This window comes from Gossypium hirsutum, chromosome A11 (assembly GCF_007990345.1).
Source record: "Gossypium hirsutum isolate 1008001.06 chromosome A11, Gossypium_hirsutum_v2.1, whole genome shotgun sequence".
In the NCBI taxonomy this organism is placed as follows: Eukaryota; Viridiplantae; Streptophyta; class Magnoliopsida; order Malvales; family Malvaceae; genus Gossypium; species Gossypium hirsutum.
Window position 1 is genome coordinate 84059299 of NC_053434.1, and position 18884 is coordinate 84078182.

An 18884-nucleotide genomic window follows, 5' to 3' on the forward strand; every position below is an offset into this window, starting at 1 on the left:
TTATGGAGGCCAGTACTAATGAAGAAGACCAATACATAACTAATTATAACACCCTAGAAGAGGTTCAGGTTTTTAAAACTATGAAAATGAAGAGATCTCCATAAGTTATGTCTCTACAAGAAAAAGATGGAACCGAAATGAAAAAGTTGTTGACAATTTTTTTGCATAAAATACTGCGATTGAAATAAAGAATGAAAATGAGGATCTTGAACCTAAATCTATTGAAGAATGTAGACACAAAGATGATTGGCTAAAATGGAAAGACGCAATTCAAGTAGAATTAAGTTCACTCTCAAAACGTGAAGTTTTTATACCAATAGTTCAAAATCTTGAATGAGTAAAACTATTAGTATAAATGGGTGTTTGTGAGAAAACAAAATGAGAAAAATGAAGTTGTACAATACAAAGCACGATTAGTAGCACAAGGCTTTTCACAAAAGCTTGATATTGATTATAAGGAGACATATTCCCCGTGGTGGATACAATTACTTTTAGGTATCTGATGAATTTGGTAGTGTAAGAAATGCTAGATATGCATCTAATGGATGTTGTTACAGCTTATTTATATGGTCCAATTAAAAATGAGATTTATATGAAAATCCCTGAAGGATTTAAAATGTTAGAAGCATGTAAAATTTCTTAGGAAAATTATTCAATACATTTGCATAAATCTCTATATGGATTGAAATAATCTAGGTGTTTGTGGTATAACTGACTTAGTGAGTATTTGTTGAAGGAAGTTTATAAAAATGATCCAACATGCCCATGTGTATTTATAGAAAGATTAAAATTGAAATTTGTTATAATTGTTGCATATGTTGGTGACTTGAATATTATTGGAACTCCTAAAGAGCTTCAAAAAGCAATCTATTATTTGAAGAAAGAATTTGAGATGAAAGATCTTGGAAATACTAAGTTTTGTCTAGGCTTGTAAATGGAGCACTTATCAAATGAAATTATTCTTAATTAATCAGCTTACATAGAAAAGATCTTAAAGCAATTTTATATGGATAAAACACATTCTTTAAGTAACTGATAGTTGTAAGATCGCTAGATGGGAAGAAATATTATTTTTATCCTTGTGAGAATGATGAAGAACGTCTTAGTTTCGAAGTACCATATCTCTGTGCTATAAGAGCATTGGTGTAAACTAATAGTACACATCATGTTATAGCATGTTGCAAGCTTATTAGCAAGATTTAGTTCTTCTCTGATGCATTGGCACTGGAACGTAGTTAAACAACTATTTTGATATCTTCAAGGATCGATTGATATGGGGTTACTCTACCCAAATGGTTCAAAATCATAATTGATTGACTATGCAGATGCATGATACTTATCTAATCCACATAGAGCTCGTTCTCAAACAAGTTATGTATTTAGAAGCAAAAGTACAACTATATCATGGCGTTTAACAAAACAAACCTTAGCTGCTACTTCATCAAACCATGACGAAATAATTGCAATGCATGAAGCAAGTTGAGAATGTGTTTGGTTAAGAATAATGACCCCTCATATCTAGCAGATGTGTGGTATACCATCCAAAAAAATGGTTCCAACTATTTTGTACCAAGACAGTGCAACATGCATAGCTCAATTAAAAGGAGGGTACATCAAAGGAGATAGAACGAAACATATTTCACCAAAATTATTCTTCACTCATGACTTTCAAAAGAATGGTGATATAGATGTTTAATAAATTCGTTCATGTGAAAATGTGGGGATTTTATTCATTAAAGCACTACCAAGTAGCACATTTGAGAAGCTTGTCAATGGAATTGGTATGTCTCGACCTAGAGATATTATGTGATATTGTCAAGAAGGGGAGCAATTATGCATTATACTCTTTCCACTTAACCGAGGTTTTGTCCCATTGAGTTTTTCTAGTAAGATTTTTAATGAGGCTGCATGATATACATATTATAGATAAGCGTATTTTTTTTTTTTCACTAAGATTTTTTTCCCACAAGGTTTATATCTTAGAAAGGCTTTAATGAGGCATATTATCTAACAATGGATATTTAAAGGGGAGTTTATGAATATATTATCATTAAGTGGATGTCCATCATAATCAAAATAAAGTTTGATATATTTTTATAACTCTCTTATTCATTAGAAGTAGAATTTTATTCTATTTATACGTCTTATATCTATAAATATAGATCTTAGAAAAGTATTGTAAACACCCATGTTCATCAATAAAACTAAGAAAAACATTTCCCACTACCAATTTTTCTCTTAACTATATCAAAATATTTACCACTACCAATTTTTCTCTTAACTATATCAAAATATTCTCCTATAAAATTTCATCTCTAGTGTGTTGAAAATTGTAAGTGGTCAAATTTAAAATGTCAAAAAAAAGATGATAGTGATGAATTTGCACCAAAATTTATAATGATCACGCTTCACTGGAGGCTACCGAACTTAATCAGATAGTAGTAGTCATGGTGTTACTCATAGATTTCAAACGATAAGCTTTCATGACAACTTAAAATTAAGCTCAATGCTAAGTTTTGGATTCCATTCTTTGCGTTGTACGGGAATGGTAACAATGGCGGCTATGAGCCTAACATCTTTATAGCAACTTGTCAACAATTAGAATATTTGAAAGGGTTATGCAACTTTTACTAAAAAAAAAAAGTAGATTGTTAAATTCTATTAGAGGTTAAAAGAAATGAATTTTAACAAAAAAAAATATTTAAAATATTTTTATTTTATAATATAATATAAATATTTAAAATATGTTAAAGTTGTTTATGATTATAATTTTAATAAAAGAAAAATAATAAAATAATTAACTATTAAACTAAAATTAGCATAAATTATTTTTTAAAATATTAAAATATGGGTAGACAAAAAACAAGTATCGTTAATCTAAGGGGTAGAAAAATGGGTGCAGAAAATGGTCTTGACCCTTAAAATTGGTAAAATTTTCTTAAAGCTCTTTCATAATTTAAAATATTACAAATTAATATAATGATAAATTTATATTTTAACACTCTAAAAATTTATAATTCATTTTTGATTCTCCTAAAACAATATTTTAATTTCACCCTTAAATTAATTATTTACAAATATAAATAAAATTTAGGTAAAATTGAAAAACATAAATTATATTATATCATACAATAACTCAAATCCACTTGACCAAGGCCTAGCGTTAAATAATAATTTTTCTCTCATTTTCAGTAACTTCAATGAAAAATTTTATTCACAAGAGAGGATATTGTCTCCTATTTTACTCCACTTTCCCTTTCCCACCCCAATCGAAATATAGAATTAAATTATAACTCTAAAATTTTTATACGAAGAAATACGTTAATAAAGTCTAAATTTTTCAATATATTTAAAAAATGATAGTGTATAAAGTATAAATTCAAATATGAACTCAAATTTTAATACTCATCATTATAACGAGCAACCATCATATTCATGTTTAAAAAAACTCTTCAATGATGAATATAAATAGAGTGATTGTTCATATGCAAACAAGCAGCGCAGCAATACCTGAATCAAATCACAAAATAGGGGATTATTCATGGATCCTTAAACTACTTAAGTTTGGTTTGGGGACTTATCAAAGATGCGACAACAGTAGGTAGAAACCAGCATTTCAATCAAGAGAGGGAACTGCAACAATGTAAAGAAAGCAATGGGAACGGTTGAAAGAATGATGACCGGAATTGAAACCCAAGCCAGCCGTTCCTGGACGGTGATGAAAATGGCGGAGCCAAAGGCAACCATCATGTTCACAATGGAGAAGAAAAGAGTGAAGAGACCGAGTATGGATTTCGCCGGTAAGGATTGGAGGAAGTCTTTCTCAGCGTAGTGAGACGTTAACACTCCCAGGAATACCAAAACCGAAGTGGAGGAAGAAAAAAGCGAGAGAGAATTGGCGATGACGAAAACCAGGAAAGCATTGGATCGTAGGAAGATTGGGGAGCCTGTTTTTTCGTCGATGCCACCCGGAACAGTGAAAGCCGACGTGAACATGACGGCGGAAATGAGAGTAGCTACCACCATGCAGGATGCTGCGTTGTTCTTCATCCACTTCTCCCCTTCTTTCATCAGCTCCTTGTGCTCATGAGAAAATAATGATGCTGGCGTTCTATTGTTTTCGTTCAATTCTTCCTCAAATTTTGGTGGTAGAATCCTCCTCAACTCCTAATCCAACATTATCATACAATTCTTTATATCATTTATGAATCCATTTAATTGTCCACATAAGATAATAATTAAATTCAGATAAAAAAAAGTAATTGTATATAATATATCACCTTAAACCATTGTAGTTCTCTTTGCATTTGCAGAGCTGCACCAGAGATATGGTCAAGTCGAGAAGGAGGGGACAACTTGGCAGCCAGGTGTAAGAAATTGTTACGAAAGATATCATGTCGAAGCAATGTTAGACGCTGCTTTTCCCCCAATCTGAAGACATGGTTGAATATCTTTTCTTAACGTAGAACAATGGCGTTTGCAAAAAGGGTACGACCCTTCTTATCTTTCCTCCATAAGATTTCAGGATATAGTTCTATAATTTCATCAATAAATTCAAACATGCCATGCTTGATTGCATCATAGATTGCTTTATCCAATCCAATTGTTTCCAGTTGCTGTTTGCTGAGCTTTGGTATCTCGATAAATATGCAGTTAAGGAGTTCCACAGCTTGATCGTGTTGTAACTTTGCATCATGAATGTGCTTAAATTCTGGAACTGCAATTTGAAATATATTATAAGTAGACATGTTTATTACTCGGGTTTTGGTCCGAAATTCTTTTCTCTCTCTTAATTAAGGTTCACTAAAACTTATTATTTTCTAACTAATGTGTGAAACTTTGCTCCATTCAAATAATGAGTTATTTCTTTGAATTTGTTGCTATACAATAAGTTTTTTTATTGAAATTGTATTGAAACAAAATAAAGAAAAGAAAAGGATAACAATGGAATTAATAAGACAGTAGGTGGCCCGCAAATTTTCACTTATTCTAATTTTATGTCTTTCTATTTTATTCCAATTTTTGCTAATTTTGTGTTTTGATTGTCTAGTACAATTCAATTCTTTTTTTATTCCAATTGTATCTGCATGTTTTAATTTTTTTTTCGGGTTGTTAACGATTAACTGAAAATTTGTGTGAAAAAAGATAATGATTAAAAATTTAAAATATTAACAATTTCAACACTAAAGTTAATTTATAAAATATAAATTTTAAATTATTAAAAATTATTCTATATTATATCATTCATTTGTAAACATTTCACCCTATCCTTATCAAAATTAAATCTTAACCGTACAGTTTTTATAGGATATATAAAATTGAATTAAATTAATTGAAAATATAAGTGATAAGTAGTTTATCCACTTATCATTTTCCATTTTTTTATAGAAAAATTCTATTAAATTGTTTTTATTTTAGATTATCAAAAGTATGTTAAAAAATTAAATCATTAAAAATATCAATTTTCAATTTATTTAAATTTTCGTTAAAATGTGTCTATAGTCTTTGTACTTGTATTTCTAGGAATTTAAGTCCTGTATTTTTTAGATTTCAAAAATTCAAGTTCAATTATTAACACTATTAATTTTTTTTGTTAAATTCATTGTTGTGGCATTATAAAATAATAATAAAAAACTACTTACTTGATAGTTATGTAGTAATATAATATTGTAATTAACCTGAATTTAATAACAAATTTAACAATATTGACAATTAGACCCGAATTTTAAAATCTAAAATGTAGAGGGATTAAATTCCTAATTTTCGAAAAGTACAAGGACTATAGATATATTTTAACCTCGAACTTTTCAACAATTAGCAAACAATGCCTAAATTGAAATTTTAGTTTAAAATGTGCTCCATCTTTTGTAATGCCCCTAAAACCACTATGCTATATAAGTGAAGAGTTATATTGGGAATATGCATAGTGAAATTTCTTGCTTAAAAGAAATGTGATATATTTGTGATAGTACAGAAAGGTATTGGATACTAGAGGAAGTTGAAATAAGTATTATGTTGTGAGATATCAATTCGAGGTATGGACTAAATTATAAAGAAGTGAAAATTAAAGGGTGAAGGATTAAAGTTGCAATTATACCAAAAGTGGGAATGACTCAATAATAAATATTAAAAATTGTTAATGGAAAAAAGATAATTTTGCAAGTGAGATAATTTTTAATAAATTACCAAAAAGCCCTTGGACTTGTGTATTGAATTTGTTTTATGATGAAGGATTCAATATGAGCCATTGGATCAAAGATAAATGTTGGCACAAGACGAGACATTGGATCTTAATGAAAAGTGATATGAAATTATGGTCTTTGGATTGAAATTATGGATTTTATTATTCTTATTGGATAATATTTAAAGAATAAAAATAGAGAATTTTCTCCATAATTATCCACTTATACATTCATAAAGAAAGGAAGAAAAGAAACTTTTCCTTTCATTTAATTTGGTCCTTCCCACGCCAAATACTATCTTTCCAACTTAAAACCTTTTGAATTTCCATGGAAGCCAAAGAGAAAATTTAATGTTTAGACCTTGGTGAGCTTGTTCATCATATTGGAATCAAGGAAATCGAAGATAGAAGTGAAGGAGAATTAAGAAAGTGTAAAAAATCAAGGTGACAAGAAGAAAGAGAAGAAAGTAATGTAAGTGTAATAGACAAAGGAATGAAAGTGATGAAAGTGTGAAAGGAAGAGAAGAGAAGCAAAGGAAATGAAATCTAGCTAAAGAAAGGTAACTACTCCTATAAATCCTACTTGTTTTCTAAAAGACCAGATTGAAATATGTCACAAAACAAGTGTGGTGTATGTGAATTTAATTAAAAATAATATTAGTGTAAACGATTCCATTAGAGTTTATAACTAGAAATTATAAGAATTAAAGTGAGAAAGTGACATGAAACTTGGAAGTTTGAACAAATTTATGTGTACATGATATTCAATTTGTTATGAAAAAAAAAACCTGTGGTACAACTTTAAAAATTTAACAAAAATTGGAGAATGAATTAGAATGAGAGCTTTATATGCTCATAAAGCTTAGTGAGTCTAGGTTTTGGGCTGGGATAAGGGTTGTTACATTTGTTTTGGCATTAGAGTTATTGTTTAATCGATGCTTGGAGAATGATCGAGTATATAAGTACATGTCACATAAGAAATAGAAAGTGAAAAGACGAAATGTGATGCCAAAACTTAAAGTGTTAATAAAGTGGAACCTAAACTGTGACCAAGAAAATAATGACTTTGAATTAAAATGTCGTGGTAGATATGAAATATAGACTAGAAAGAGATAAAATTCAAATTCATGATAGTGAATGTCTTGTGGGATAGTAGTGATAGTAGTGATAGAGTATAGATGAGATAGTGGGTAGTGAATAAGTGAATGAAAGAATCATAATGGAAATCGTGAAATAAATTAGAAAGTATGAGAATAGAATTATGAGAATGTGATTATTCGATTACAAAGATTAAAAAATGAGAAGTGATTGAATCTTTAGGAATGAAAATAAGTATGGCAAGGAAAAAATTTGTAATGAAAGTTAGAAAGTTGCGAATCGTGAAGTTAAAGAGGTAAACTTTGATAAGAGCAATTACGTCGAGAAATCTATTAGTAACAGTCGATTTAGTAGATTCTAGAGGTTTGGACCAAGAGGACATATTCTTGTCCACAACTGAAATGATTCGAAAATTTTCTAAGATAATTCGAGCTTAGATATTTTTGAATAAAAGTTGTTTTCCTCTAGAGAAGATTAAAGGAAGTGTATAAAGGAGTTGTTTACAAAGATGATAAGTGACTTAGCTATGGTTAAATGAAGATAAAAGTGAAGATGAAAGCCTTGAATGCAATGGTAATGCAAAGTTGAGAAAAGTATTAAGCATAAAGACATTGTGGCTAGTGTAGTACAAAATTGTACAAGGACTTAAGGGATTTGTGATAGAGTCTAAAGGAATATAGAAATAAGAGAAAACAAGAGGGACTATGTGAAGGAATTGAAAGGAATTACATGATCAAGGAAGAGAAGAATAAGTGATCTAGATGAGTTATTTGGAACTTGTCACACCTGATTTTCTTTAAACCCAAAAATTAGGAACAATTTGGGGATCTAATTGAATAAAACCGTAAACTGGCGGTCTCCACTAAAAAATTAAGAAAATTTAAAAATAAAATTAGACACAGTTGAGTTCCAAATCTAGTTTGGTTGGATTAGATGAGATGAGAGTATATTGATGATTATTTGATTCCATAGAGCAACACCGTGATGACAGACAATAATATCTATAAGGCAACACCATGATGACGGTAAGGTTCTTCGGGGTGACACTTCAAAGAGGTGTAAGGTGTAAGACCATAATTTGACTATGGCAAACACTAGAGTCCATCAGAACAGTATGCATAGGGTATATTTTATAAGACTATAGCTCAACTATGGCAGTATATGGAGTCCACTGGGATAATAAACATGAGGATTAGAAAGTGTAAGACTATAGCTCGGCTATGGCAAACAATGGGGTCAGCTAAAAAATTAATCATAGAGTATATTACGTAAAACCATAGCTCGGTTATGGTAGCATACCAAGTTCGTCGGGACAGTAAACACGGGATAGTTTGTCGGGACAGTAAACAATGGGTGGTCCATCGGAACACTAATCATGGGATAGTCTGCCATGATGTTAAACATAAGATTACATTGCGTAAAACCCTAGCTCAACTGAGGTAGGGACTGGAAACGCTGGTGGATATTCAAGATAGTAGTTGTGGGAAATCCCGATAATAAGGAAAAAGGGTTGAAGAAATTTATAAGTAATGGAAAAATCATAGTAAGCAAAAGGATTATTGGGGAATCTATTGAATAAAGAAAAAAAAAGTAAAAAAAGAAACAGTCCACTAGTATAGGGATAAAAAAAAGGCTACGGCTTTGGGTGGTAACTCAGTAAGATTTAGATAAGAGAAATGATGTACTAGTAATGATTGGGTTAAAGGCAAGCGAGAAAGATGTATCCAAGGATTGTAGATAAGGATTCACTATTAAGTTTACTAGAAGGCATTCAATAAATTTGATATGCAAGAGAAATGTGCCAATAAGGGGTACTAAGTGACAGAATGTCTGTCAAGACTATTCCTCTCTAAGGGTATACTATAAAGAAAGTATCAGCCGAATGGTTTGTTCTATGGAAAATCAGTGTATAATGGAAAATAATGAAATTAGGTAGCCCCTCAAATGATAGTCAGTTGATTACAAAAGGCTAAAGCGATTAGAACAAATGGGTATGTTACGAAAAAGAGTAAAGTAATGCCAGTAGGGTGGGTTACAAGGATGTAATTTGATCACTATTAAACCCAAGTGGGATTTAATCTGCCAGAGTGGTGTGGGAACTTGTTAGTTATTCTAATGAATGGAATATGAGAAAATCCTATGGAATTATGGTAAGGAAAGGAGTCTGCCATAAACTAGCAAAATTAAAATGATCACCAAAAAGGAATATACCCAAGGGCATATGGAGAGTAGGCCCAAAGGGCCACTATAATAGGACATTGTGAAAACAAAAAAAAAATATCTACCCAGAGGTAGGGTTGAAAGAAAAGATATAAGTAAAAGAACGGCAGAGTTTGCAAATATGAGGAGTTGTTCATGGAACCATTAAACCGGTATGGTTTAGGAAAGGATTACTTAACAACCTATCCGTCAAAAGATAAGTTTGAAGATAAATTAAAAATCGTCAAGTCGTATTGAGAGAATTTTCCCCAAACGAGTAAAGAGTTTACTTGTAATTTTAATATTATTTATTTGAACCCCAGCAAGGAGGGGTACGTTTTCATATAATGTAAAACTCACTAATTCCATTCTAACATACAAGGGTTTAACTTGTGATTGTAGGACTCGCGGGGTAAGGAACTCGAGGAGGGACCAAGTTAGACTGTGTGAGATTAATGAGTTCATTGGGAAGATGTCATGCATATAGGAAGGGAGATACCTTTAGAGACCAAGCCAAAGGGGCTTAAATATTGTAACTAGTTAGTTCCTTCAAAGTCAAAAGTTGAGACAATAAACTTGTATTTTAAATTTTATAGACTATGTTGTTGAAGTTTTTAATTAATAGGTAATATAGTCTGATTTTAAGAGTTAGTGAGTTCTAAGTATGTACAACTAACCCGATTTAATTGTGACGCTCGTACCCAGATCTGACGATTAGTTCGAGTGTTATAAGTTAAGTGGTATCAGAGCACGATTTAGTTAGTCCTCTGGGCCTAAAAATTGGAAAAAAATACTCCTGACGTGCATGACGTTTGATCTGGATAAGTCCATTGAGTCCTTATTTTATTAAGTTATTATGTGTGCTAAATGCATATATAATTGCATAAAGTAGTGGTCAAAAATAAGAGTAAAAGCAAATAAATGGGAAAAGGACATAAGGAAAAGATAAGCAAATACATTGATTGAAAATACAAGTGCTGAAAAGAAAAAATTCATTAAGGAAAAGATACAAAAAAGGAACTAAATATTTTTATTCGCCAAGTGGGTTGTCGCCTCAAAGGTACCTTCACCTCTTTGAAAGGCATGGGAACACCCCTGCTTACTATTTAGAAAGGAAGATTAGATGAAAGAGTTGAAGAGGAAGGTACACTTGGATGTTGGACTTGGTGTCTGTTGTACACGCCTTAAGGGATTATAAACTCTCCATTTTATGAGTGTACCTTTTTGTTAGGGTGCAGCTCACCAGTCCATTTTCTTATGCAAACCCTTACAAGGTTTGAATTTAGGCCTCCAACTAGAGAGAGCGTAGCGGAGGTAAACCCCCAACTTTGATGGGAAAACTCCTATGAATTAGGGATATATACGATTTAATTTGCCTGAATGGGTGACCTTCTTGAAGTTCAACATGTCTAGCTTCATTTCCACTTTGAAGGGCAGATAAGAATGTAACACCTTGTCAATAGTTGGAAGAAACACCAGGATTGATGTGGTGGGAAGGTAAGAGATGTTGACTTAGTTTCCCCACGATGTTACAATATGAGTCACAATAAGTTGAGCCTTGGGGAGGAACAGGGAAGTTGAAGAAAATAACTTCCCAAATTTTTGAGTTAGAACCTGGCCTTGTTTTAGAATGATAAAAAATGAAGAATGTTTGTAACCACATGTGATAAAACATCTCCTCCAAGAGAGGAGGAGGTAGCCAATAGCAACCTCTAGCCAATACTCCTTTTGGTTCACCCTAAGGACGAGATAAATAAGGGAAAATAAATTTCTCGAGGTAATAGGTAAACCTCCATATCGTATCTAGTGGGTGTATCCCTGAAAGTAAGTAATTATCGCCTTGTCTATGCCATCAATTATGAATTTGGCCAGTGGACAAGCAAGGAAGGAAAAAAATAGCGGATTTATTTTCAAGGTCTTAATGTTTGAGTAGAAAGGGGAGTGCACTCTAGAAATGTAATTAAAGGGAGAAAAAAGGTGAGAGATACTAGGAAGGATGATCAAGCAAAAGATTTGTGGAGTTGTGACTTTCCCCTTAACATTCGAGTATATTTATAACTAAAAGAGAGCATGGGGAGTTATGAAAATTTTAATTAATGATAGGAAACCATTCATGACTATCAATGCATGAAGGGCACCTGTCAATATCGAAAAAATGGAGAATCTTTTATGATCTCCAAAACATGGATACTTGCCAACAAGAAAGTAGAACTAGCCATAGGACTGTTCAATGACAATCTTATTCGAGTAAAATTGATAAGCTATGGATACGGTTACTATTGAAATAAGAACTCCGGAATCACAACAATGGCTCTGGTATTCCGCTAAGGTAGAAACGAGAACGTTAGCTGCCTTGAGATAGGGAATGAATTGACCCATTAAAATGGAAAGAGTTAGAGTATACATGAGTCTAAGAATCGCGAGACTATCCACTAGAATCAAGGATAAGAAGATGTTAGTCAGGAAATGTTCACTTCAGAACACTAGCCAAAGTTTTGATTTAGGAGATATTATAGACTAGAATAAGCTTGACATCGAAGTGGTCAAATACCCGCCAATGAGTTGGCATCTATAATTCATTAAGGGTTGAGGGGATCCATAAACTGGGCGAAGTAAGAATAACTTGAACGTACAAAAGGAGAACCAAGGTAAAGGTTTTGGTAAAGATGAAAGGTGATTGATTACACGAACCCCACAAGGGAAAGGATAAAAAAGAGTTTCTCTAAGTCTACCTCTAAGGATGGGTGTGATAGAAAATTTTGAGGATGAAAATTTTTAGGGTGGGAGACTTGTCACACCCTATTTCTTTTAGACTTGAAAATTAGGAACAATTTGGTAATCTAATTGAATAAGATCATAAGTTGGTGGTCTCCACTAAAAAGCCAGGAAAAGTTGGAAACAAAATTAGACATGGTTGAGTTCCAAATCTCGTTTGGTTAGATTAAAACCAACTGGTCCCTTAGTAGGGGACAAAATGATTATAAATATATAGATTTTACACAATTGAAGACCATGTAAAAAGGGTTATAAATAGTGGAGAAGTAACTTTCAGAAGGTTATTCCTCTTAATTTTGTTTCATTCTTTCCTCTTATTCATATTTCATGGTTGCTTCGGAGAAGCGATGGTTATGGAAAGCTCTACATGGAGCGATGATCGTAAGGAATTAGTTAGAAAAATAGGAAATTTGGAGAGCTCGTAAAGTTCTAAAATGCTATGGGATTATGGTAGGGAAATGAGTCTGTCATGGATTAAACAGAATTGAAATAATCACCATAGGGGAATATACCTAAGGGCATACAAAGGGTCGGCTTAAGGGGCCACTGTAATATAACATGGTGAGAAGAAGAAACCCACCCTAAGGTAGGTTTAAAATAAATGATATAAGTAAAGGAAGGGCAGAGTTTGCAGATATGAGGATTCGTTCGAGGAACCATTAAACTGATATGGTTGAAGAAATGATTGCTTAACGTCCTATCCTCCAATAGATAGGTTTGGAGATAAATCAGAAACAGTCGGGTCATATTGAGAGAAAATTCCCTAAATGAGCAAAGAATTTATTTATAATTTTAATATTATTTATTTTAACCTCGACATGGTGGGGTACGTTTTCATGTAATGTAGAAACTCACTGAGTTCATTTGAACTTACAAGGGTTTAACATGTGTTGCAGGATTCGCGGGGTAAGAAACACGTGGAGGGATTAAGCTAGACCGTTTGGGATCACGGAGTTCATTAAGAAGGTGTCATGCACATAAGAAGGGGGATACCTTTAGGGACAAAGGGGCGAAAATGTTGTAACCAGTTAAGTCTGGGGTTGAGACAATAAACTTGTATTTTAAAATTTATAAACTCTATTGTTTATGTTTTTAATTAATAGGTAATATAGTCTGATTTTAAAAGTTACTGAGTTTTAAGTATATACAATTAACCTGATTCAATTGTGATGCCCATACTCGAATCTGGCGATTAGTTCAAGTAAGGGTGTTACAAAAATCAAATGATAAGGAAGCTTGACATTTTTGGAGAATGGCGAAGAATAAAATAGATAGTGGTGGTGGATTGAAGAAAAGAATACATGTGTTATGAAAGTGTGAAGTAAGTGATTGCATATGAGCGTAATATGAATGAAATTGAAATGATGGTTTTAATAAAATTAAATGATGGTTTCAATAAAGATGGTATTGAAGGAAAGTTAATAAAGTTTAAGAAATCAAGGTGATATGAGAAAAGAGAAGAAAATAATGAAAATGTAATAGACAAAGGAATGAAAGTGACAAAAGTGTGAAAGGAAGCCAATGAAGTGAAATCTAGCTAAAGAAAAGTAAGTACTCTTATGAATTCTACTTGTTCTCTAAAGGATTAGACTGAAATATATGATGAAATAAATGTGGTGTATGTGAATTTAATTGAAAATAATATTAGTGTAAAATATTACATAATAGTTTATATCTAAAAATTATAAGAATTAAATTGAGAAAATGATATATTAAGTGACATGAAAAGTGGCAGTGTGAACAAGTTATTGTGTATATAATATGCAAGTTATTTTGGGAAATAAAAACAGCAACAATGGTACAACTTTAAAACCTTACCAAAAATTGTATAGAGTAAATTAGAAAGAGAGCTTTATATGCTCTGAAAGCTCAATAAATCTATGTTCGAGCTTGGGTAAAGGGCGATATAAGTTTATATATTCTTCATACATTTAGAGTTTAGTTTATCTACTTTTATTTTAAAAAATTTAATCTATCTATTTTTGGATTTAGAAATGCAAATTCAATTGTTAATATTGTTAAAATTTTTTCGTCAAATTTAAATCCATTACTAGTGTATTATTTTGTGATACGACTACCAATTGAGTACTTTTTTTTTATTTTAAAATGCCACACTAATGATTTTTAACAAAAGAAGTTTAACGATATTAACAATAAAAACTTAAATTTTTAAAATTGAAAAGTAAAGAAACTATAATGCTGAAATAAAAATACAAAGACTAAATTTTAAATGTATAAAAATATAAAGATTTGAAGCATATTTGAATAAAAAAATTTATTAAATAGTCGTTCAGCAAGTCCGAGTCATATGAATCAATCTTTCGGAATGAATTGGTAGTTTGACATTTAGGTTTAATTATAATGCAAGTACTTTTAAAGCAGTGGTGAAATTAGGGGGCTGGCAGGGCCTCGGCCCCCGTAAAATTAAATTTTTTTCATATGGCTCATTTAAAATTTTTTAAATCAGTAAAAGTAAAAATGCACTTTGGGCCACCTAAAAAATATAAAAATTTGATTTAATCCTTTAAAATTTATAGAGATATAGTATATTAAAACAGCGAAATTGTATTTTTTCTATCATAAAGATTATAATTTAATTTTGCTCCTCTAAAATTTTTTTTGATTTCATCCCTGTGTTTAAGGTGATACCATGAATTTTTGTTTAGGGTTGGGATAAGTGTAAAATGTTTTTGAGAGGGGAAACCAAAAAATTTATAATAATTTAAATAGAATTATTATTTTTTGAGAAGAAAAAAAAGTAGAATATTTTCTTTTAACAAAAAGACTAAAAAAATTAAATTCAACTGTTTAAGTTTTTAGAGGAGTTAAAAAGTGTAACTGGAACATTTAACCAATGGGAAGGCTCCAGATACCCTTGCTTCGACCAGTTACATTTTGACTTCTAATAGTAATTTGACTTCTTATTATTTTAAATTTAGTTTTCATAAACTTTGAGAAAATATATTTTATAAAAGTTTGAATCTAGCAGCTTTTTAAATTTAATTGAAACAGAAAGATTATGTATTAATATAAAATGAAAACATCACAACAAAATTCAAAATATTGCAGGAAGTAGATGTTGCATACCAAACCGTTTTGTAAGCTTCCAAATAAAATTCATTAGCGAACTACGCACTGCAAGAAAGGTGAAATTTATATGTAAACTTTACTATAATGAATAATAATATTTGATGAAACAGAGGAAAATATTTTAAAAGCAAAATAAAGTTAATTGTATAATAATAACTTTCAACATACCATCACTTGGAGGCTGATGCTGCATTGTATTGCTCTCTAAATCTCTCCTTAACTCAACCTTGATTATTTTCTCATCTTCTAATTCTCTGTCTGATATCTTTATACCTGGAGTTACCCACATCACATTTTTCAACAATTATTATACTATGTATATTATTGGAAATAATGAGATAGAAGTATCATAGAAGCTTTTGTACAATGAATTGAATTACATTTTACTCTCTATTAAAAATTGAATAAATTAGTTTCAGTATATTAAATTGAAGAGTAAATTAATTTCTATTATTAAAACCTGGTCTCATATATTAGAATAAAATACATATGACATGTCACATGTAATTGTCTAGCTATTTTGTCCATTACACAAGTTTTTAATAGTAGAATTTTAATGAAATTTTAATAGAAATAATTGACTAATTTACTATTTAATCTAATGTATAGAGGCTAATCTATCTTTTTTTTTAATAAAAAGAATAAAATACAATCATATTCTTATTCCATGTATTCATAATAATTTTAGCCACTAGTATAATTAAAATAAATAAATTATAAAGATAAAGTATCAAAACTTACAAGAGTCATAGATCCAACGTTTCCAGAAGACGAAACTCTTACTGCTCATGAATGCCGATGGTTTATGGGCCAACAGCTTAATGGCGTAATTATTGTTTATATCTTCTGTAACCCCAAGTTTTGGATATGTTTTCACCAGACTTATCGCTAAATCTACAGTATTCGGTTCACCGGCACCAATCATAAACAATCCAAACCATTTGTTAATGTCTCAGCGATTATTAATTCTACTTGTTTATATTATACATAAAAATATGAACTCACCAAAAATGCCATCAGCGATGAGGGAATTGAGTAGTGTGGCACCGCTTCGATCTTCAGTTTCTGGATTCAGTATTTCCTTTGGTGTAATTTGGTAAAGATAACGAACCATATCTTTGGCACTGAACAACGAAGCCACAACCACTGGGATCGCCCCATACCGATTCTTCAGCGTCAGCAAGTTGCTGTTCTTCTCCACCATGTCCTCCACCATCTTCCAGGATTCGTTGGTGGTAGCAATGGAAAAGGCTGTCTCCCCCATGTCGTTTTTCATTTCCAGCTCCTCTTTTCCCATCATCTCCACCAATACCTTCACAATGTCCGTTCTTCCAGCCATAACCGCCACGTGAAGCGCCGTGTCATCTTTCAGTGTAATCTTTTCTCTCAGGGCATTAGGGTTTTCACGAAGGAACTCTTTTACTTTCTCCACTTTACCTTCTTCGATTTGCCGGTATAGCTTATCGTATTGGAAGACATTTGATTCCCCTGCATTGCAATATATATCGTATTTCTATTGTTTGCTATTATTATAATTATTGATTCGTTAGACATCACGCAAATCAGGTTTTGTTTTTTATGTGCCGAGTGACCATTGAATAGCGGCCCACCGTTTAATATTCGAATCTAGATAAAGTCTCTCGAATGATTGGATTAAACAGGCAAAATCAACGAACAGGGGACTTGAACCCAACTCTATTTATTATTATTCAAGTATCTTCATATACAAAGTTCTTCAATTGTCATAGTTTTACCCAGGGATTTAAATTGCGGTCGCAGTCGCGTTTTCGGTCGCATTGCGTTTATCGCGGTTGCGGACATAACGGATGCTATTGCGGTCATTGCAGGTATCGCGGTCGTGAATTTTACATTACTTATTGTGTATTGCGGGTATAGCGGGTTTCGGCAGTAGCGGTTTCGGACGGTGCCGCTACCGCTATATAACGGCCGCTATTTCGGTAACGGACCGCTATTTAAATCCCTGGTTTTACCTACTTTTTTCAGAGTTGGAGATAAAAATTTTAGGATATATTGCTCTTATGTGCAAAGACACTAAAAGAGAACAAAATTAGATTTGTATGATGTTTTCAGCATGAAAAATAATAAATATAAAACCATATATAGAGAATTTAATTACCTTGACGGAGCAAGCAGCCACTGCCTTGTGGCAGTGGGGCGGGGAACTTTTCAGCCAACCGATCCCACTGGTATTTGGCTGATTGGTTACCTCCGAATTTGGCAATAGTGTGAGCCCCGCATGAGATTTGCAAGGCATGCAATGCCTTGGCATTGTTTTTCACCCACAGATCGTATTGGTTTTTATCACTTTGTGGTGGTTCCTTTTCTTCTCCACTCACTATGCCCCAAAGCCCCTGCGATTTCAAATAGCTTTCCAGACATTCCTTCCAATTCTCGTAGTTTTCTTCATTCAGTTTATCACTAACAATGCCTATAAAAGCCATAGTTGCTTCAATTTATTTATTATATTGAAAGTTATCGTGTTTGATTCAGTAAGTGGAATTATGCATAATTTTGTTTTTTTATATATAAATAGAAAACTAGATAGATATATCTGATTTTGTTAAAATTGGTACCTCGTGTTTATCTTCTAAGCTTTGTACTTTGTTCTTCAAAGTAGCATCTAACTTTGAGTTGAGAACAAGCAATGCTTAGCTTCTCTGCTGAAATTCAACTTATTCTACTTTAATCACAAAACAATAAAATGATAGAACTAAAAAAAGATAAAGTAAAAATTAATTAATCAAACTTTAACATTCCAATTTTGAGTCCTACACTGTATGTATCATATATGGGTTCTCACTCCATATGTACATATCTAATATGGTTTGCGTCCAAAAATATTAGAGTTAAGGGAGGGCTCCCTTTACATGGATCTAAAGTTAAAATAGTTTGCACCGTTCCATATATTTTTGTATGATTAATATTTTAGCAGTTGGTATATTTTATTGAACCAATTAGGGGTGAGCAAAATTCGATTTAGCTCGAAAAAAATAAAAAAATTCGATTTTCGAGTTAAACGAATCGAATTATTCGAATTAATCGAGTTATTCGAGTCAACTCGAATTTTTTTTTTTAATTTTGAGTTCAAATCGTGTTTGGTTTTCGAATTTGAATAACTCAAATAATTCGAATAAACCGAATATCAAACTATTATAATTTACATTATTACTCCAAACTTTTAAACCTCTTCACTTTACTTTCAAAACTTTTACTCCCTCCCACTTTCCCCCGTAACTTTTGCTCCCCTCTCATCCCATCCCCTTTCTACCCCAAACCCATTCACCCCCTCCTTTTTTTTTAATATTTCCTTCCCAAAATTTTACTTCTTCCAATTATCCCCCCCCAATTTTACTCTCTCAACCTCCAAAACTTTTTATTTTCCCCCTAAACTTTTACTTCTCACCTTTTAACCCCTAATAAAAAAATTAAAATCATCCAAATACAATTCTTAAACCTAAATAATAATAATTTTATTAATATCTAGTATTTATATTATTAAATAAAATTCTATATTTTTGTA

General features: G+C 31.8%; 2 protein-coding genes across 2 annotated transcripts; both read right to left on the minus strand.

Moving 5' to 3' along the window:
* Window positions 1-3405: 3405 nt before the first annotated feature.
* LOC107942743 (uncharacterized) lies at window positions 3406-4454 on the minus strand (the record flags this gene model as incomplete). Its single annotated transcript, XM_016876463.2, has 2 exons — window positions 3406-4167; window positions 4281-4454. Coding segments are annotated over 2 exons (783 nt in total), but the record flags the coding sequence as incomplete, so codon positions are not given.
* Window positions 4448-17932, minus strand: LOC107942742 (uncharacterized). The gene is made up of 5 exons (XM_041082261.1): window positions 16349-17932; window positions 16085-16237; window positions 15512-15616; window positions 15341-15388; window positions 4448-4717 (listed from the first exon to the last, which is right to left on the minus strand). The coding sequence occupies exons 1-5, from the start codon at window positions 16680-16682 to the stop codon at window positions 4458-4460; spliced, it is 900 nt and encodes a 299-aa protein (XP_040938195.1). The 5' UTR covers window positions 16683-17932; the 3' UTR covers window positions 4448-4457.
* Between the last annotated feature and the right edge of the window lie 952 nt (window positions 17933-18884).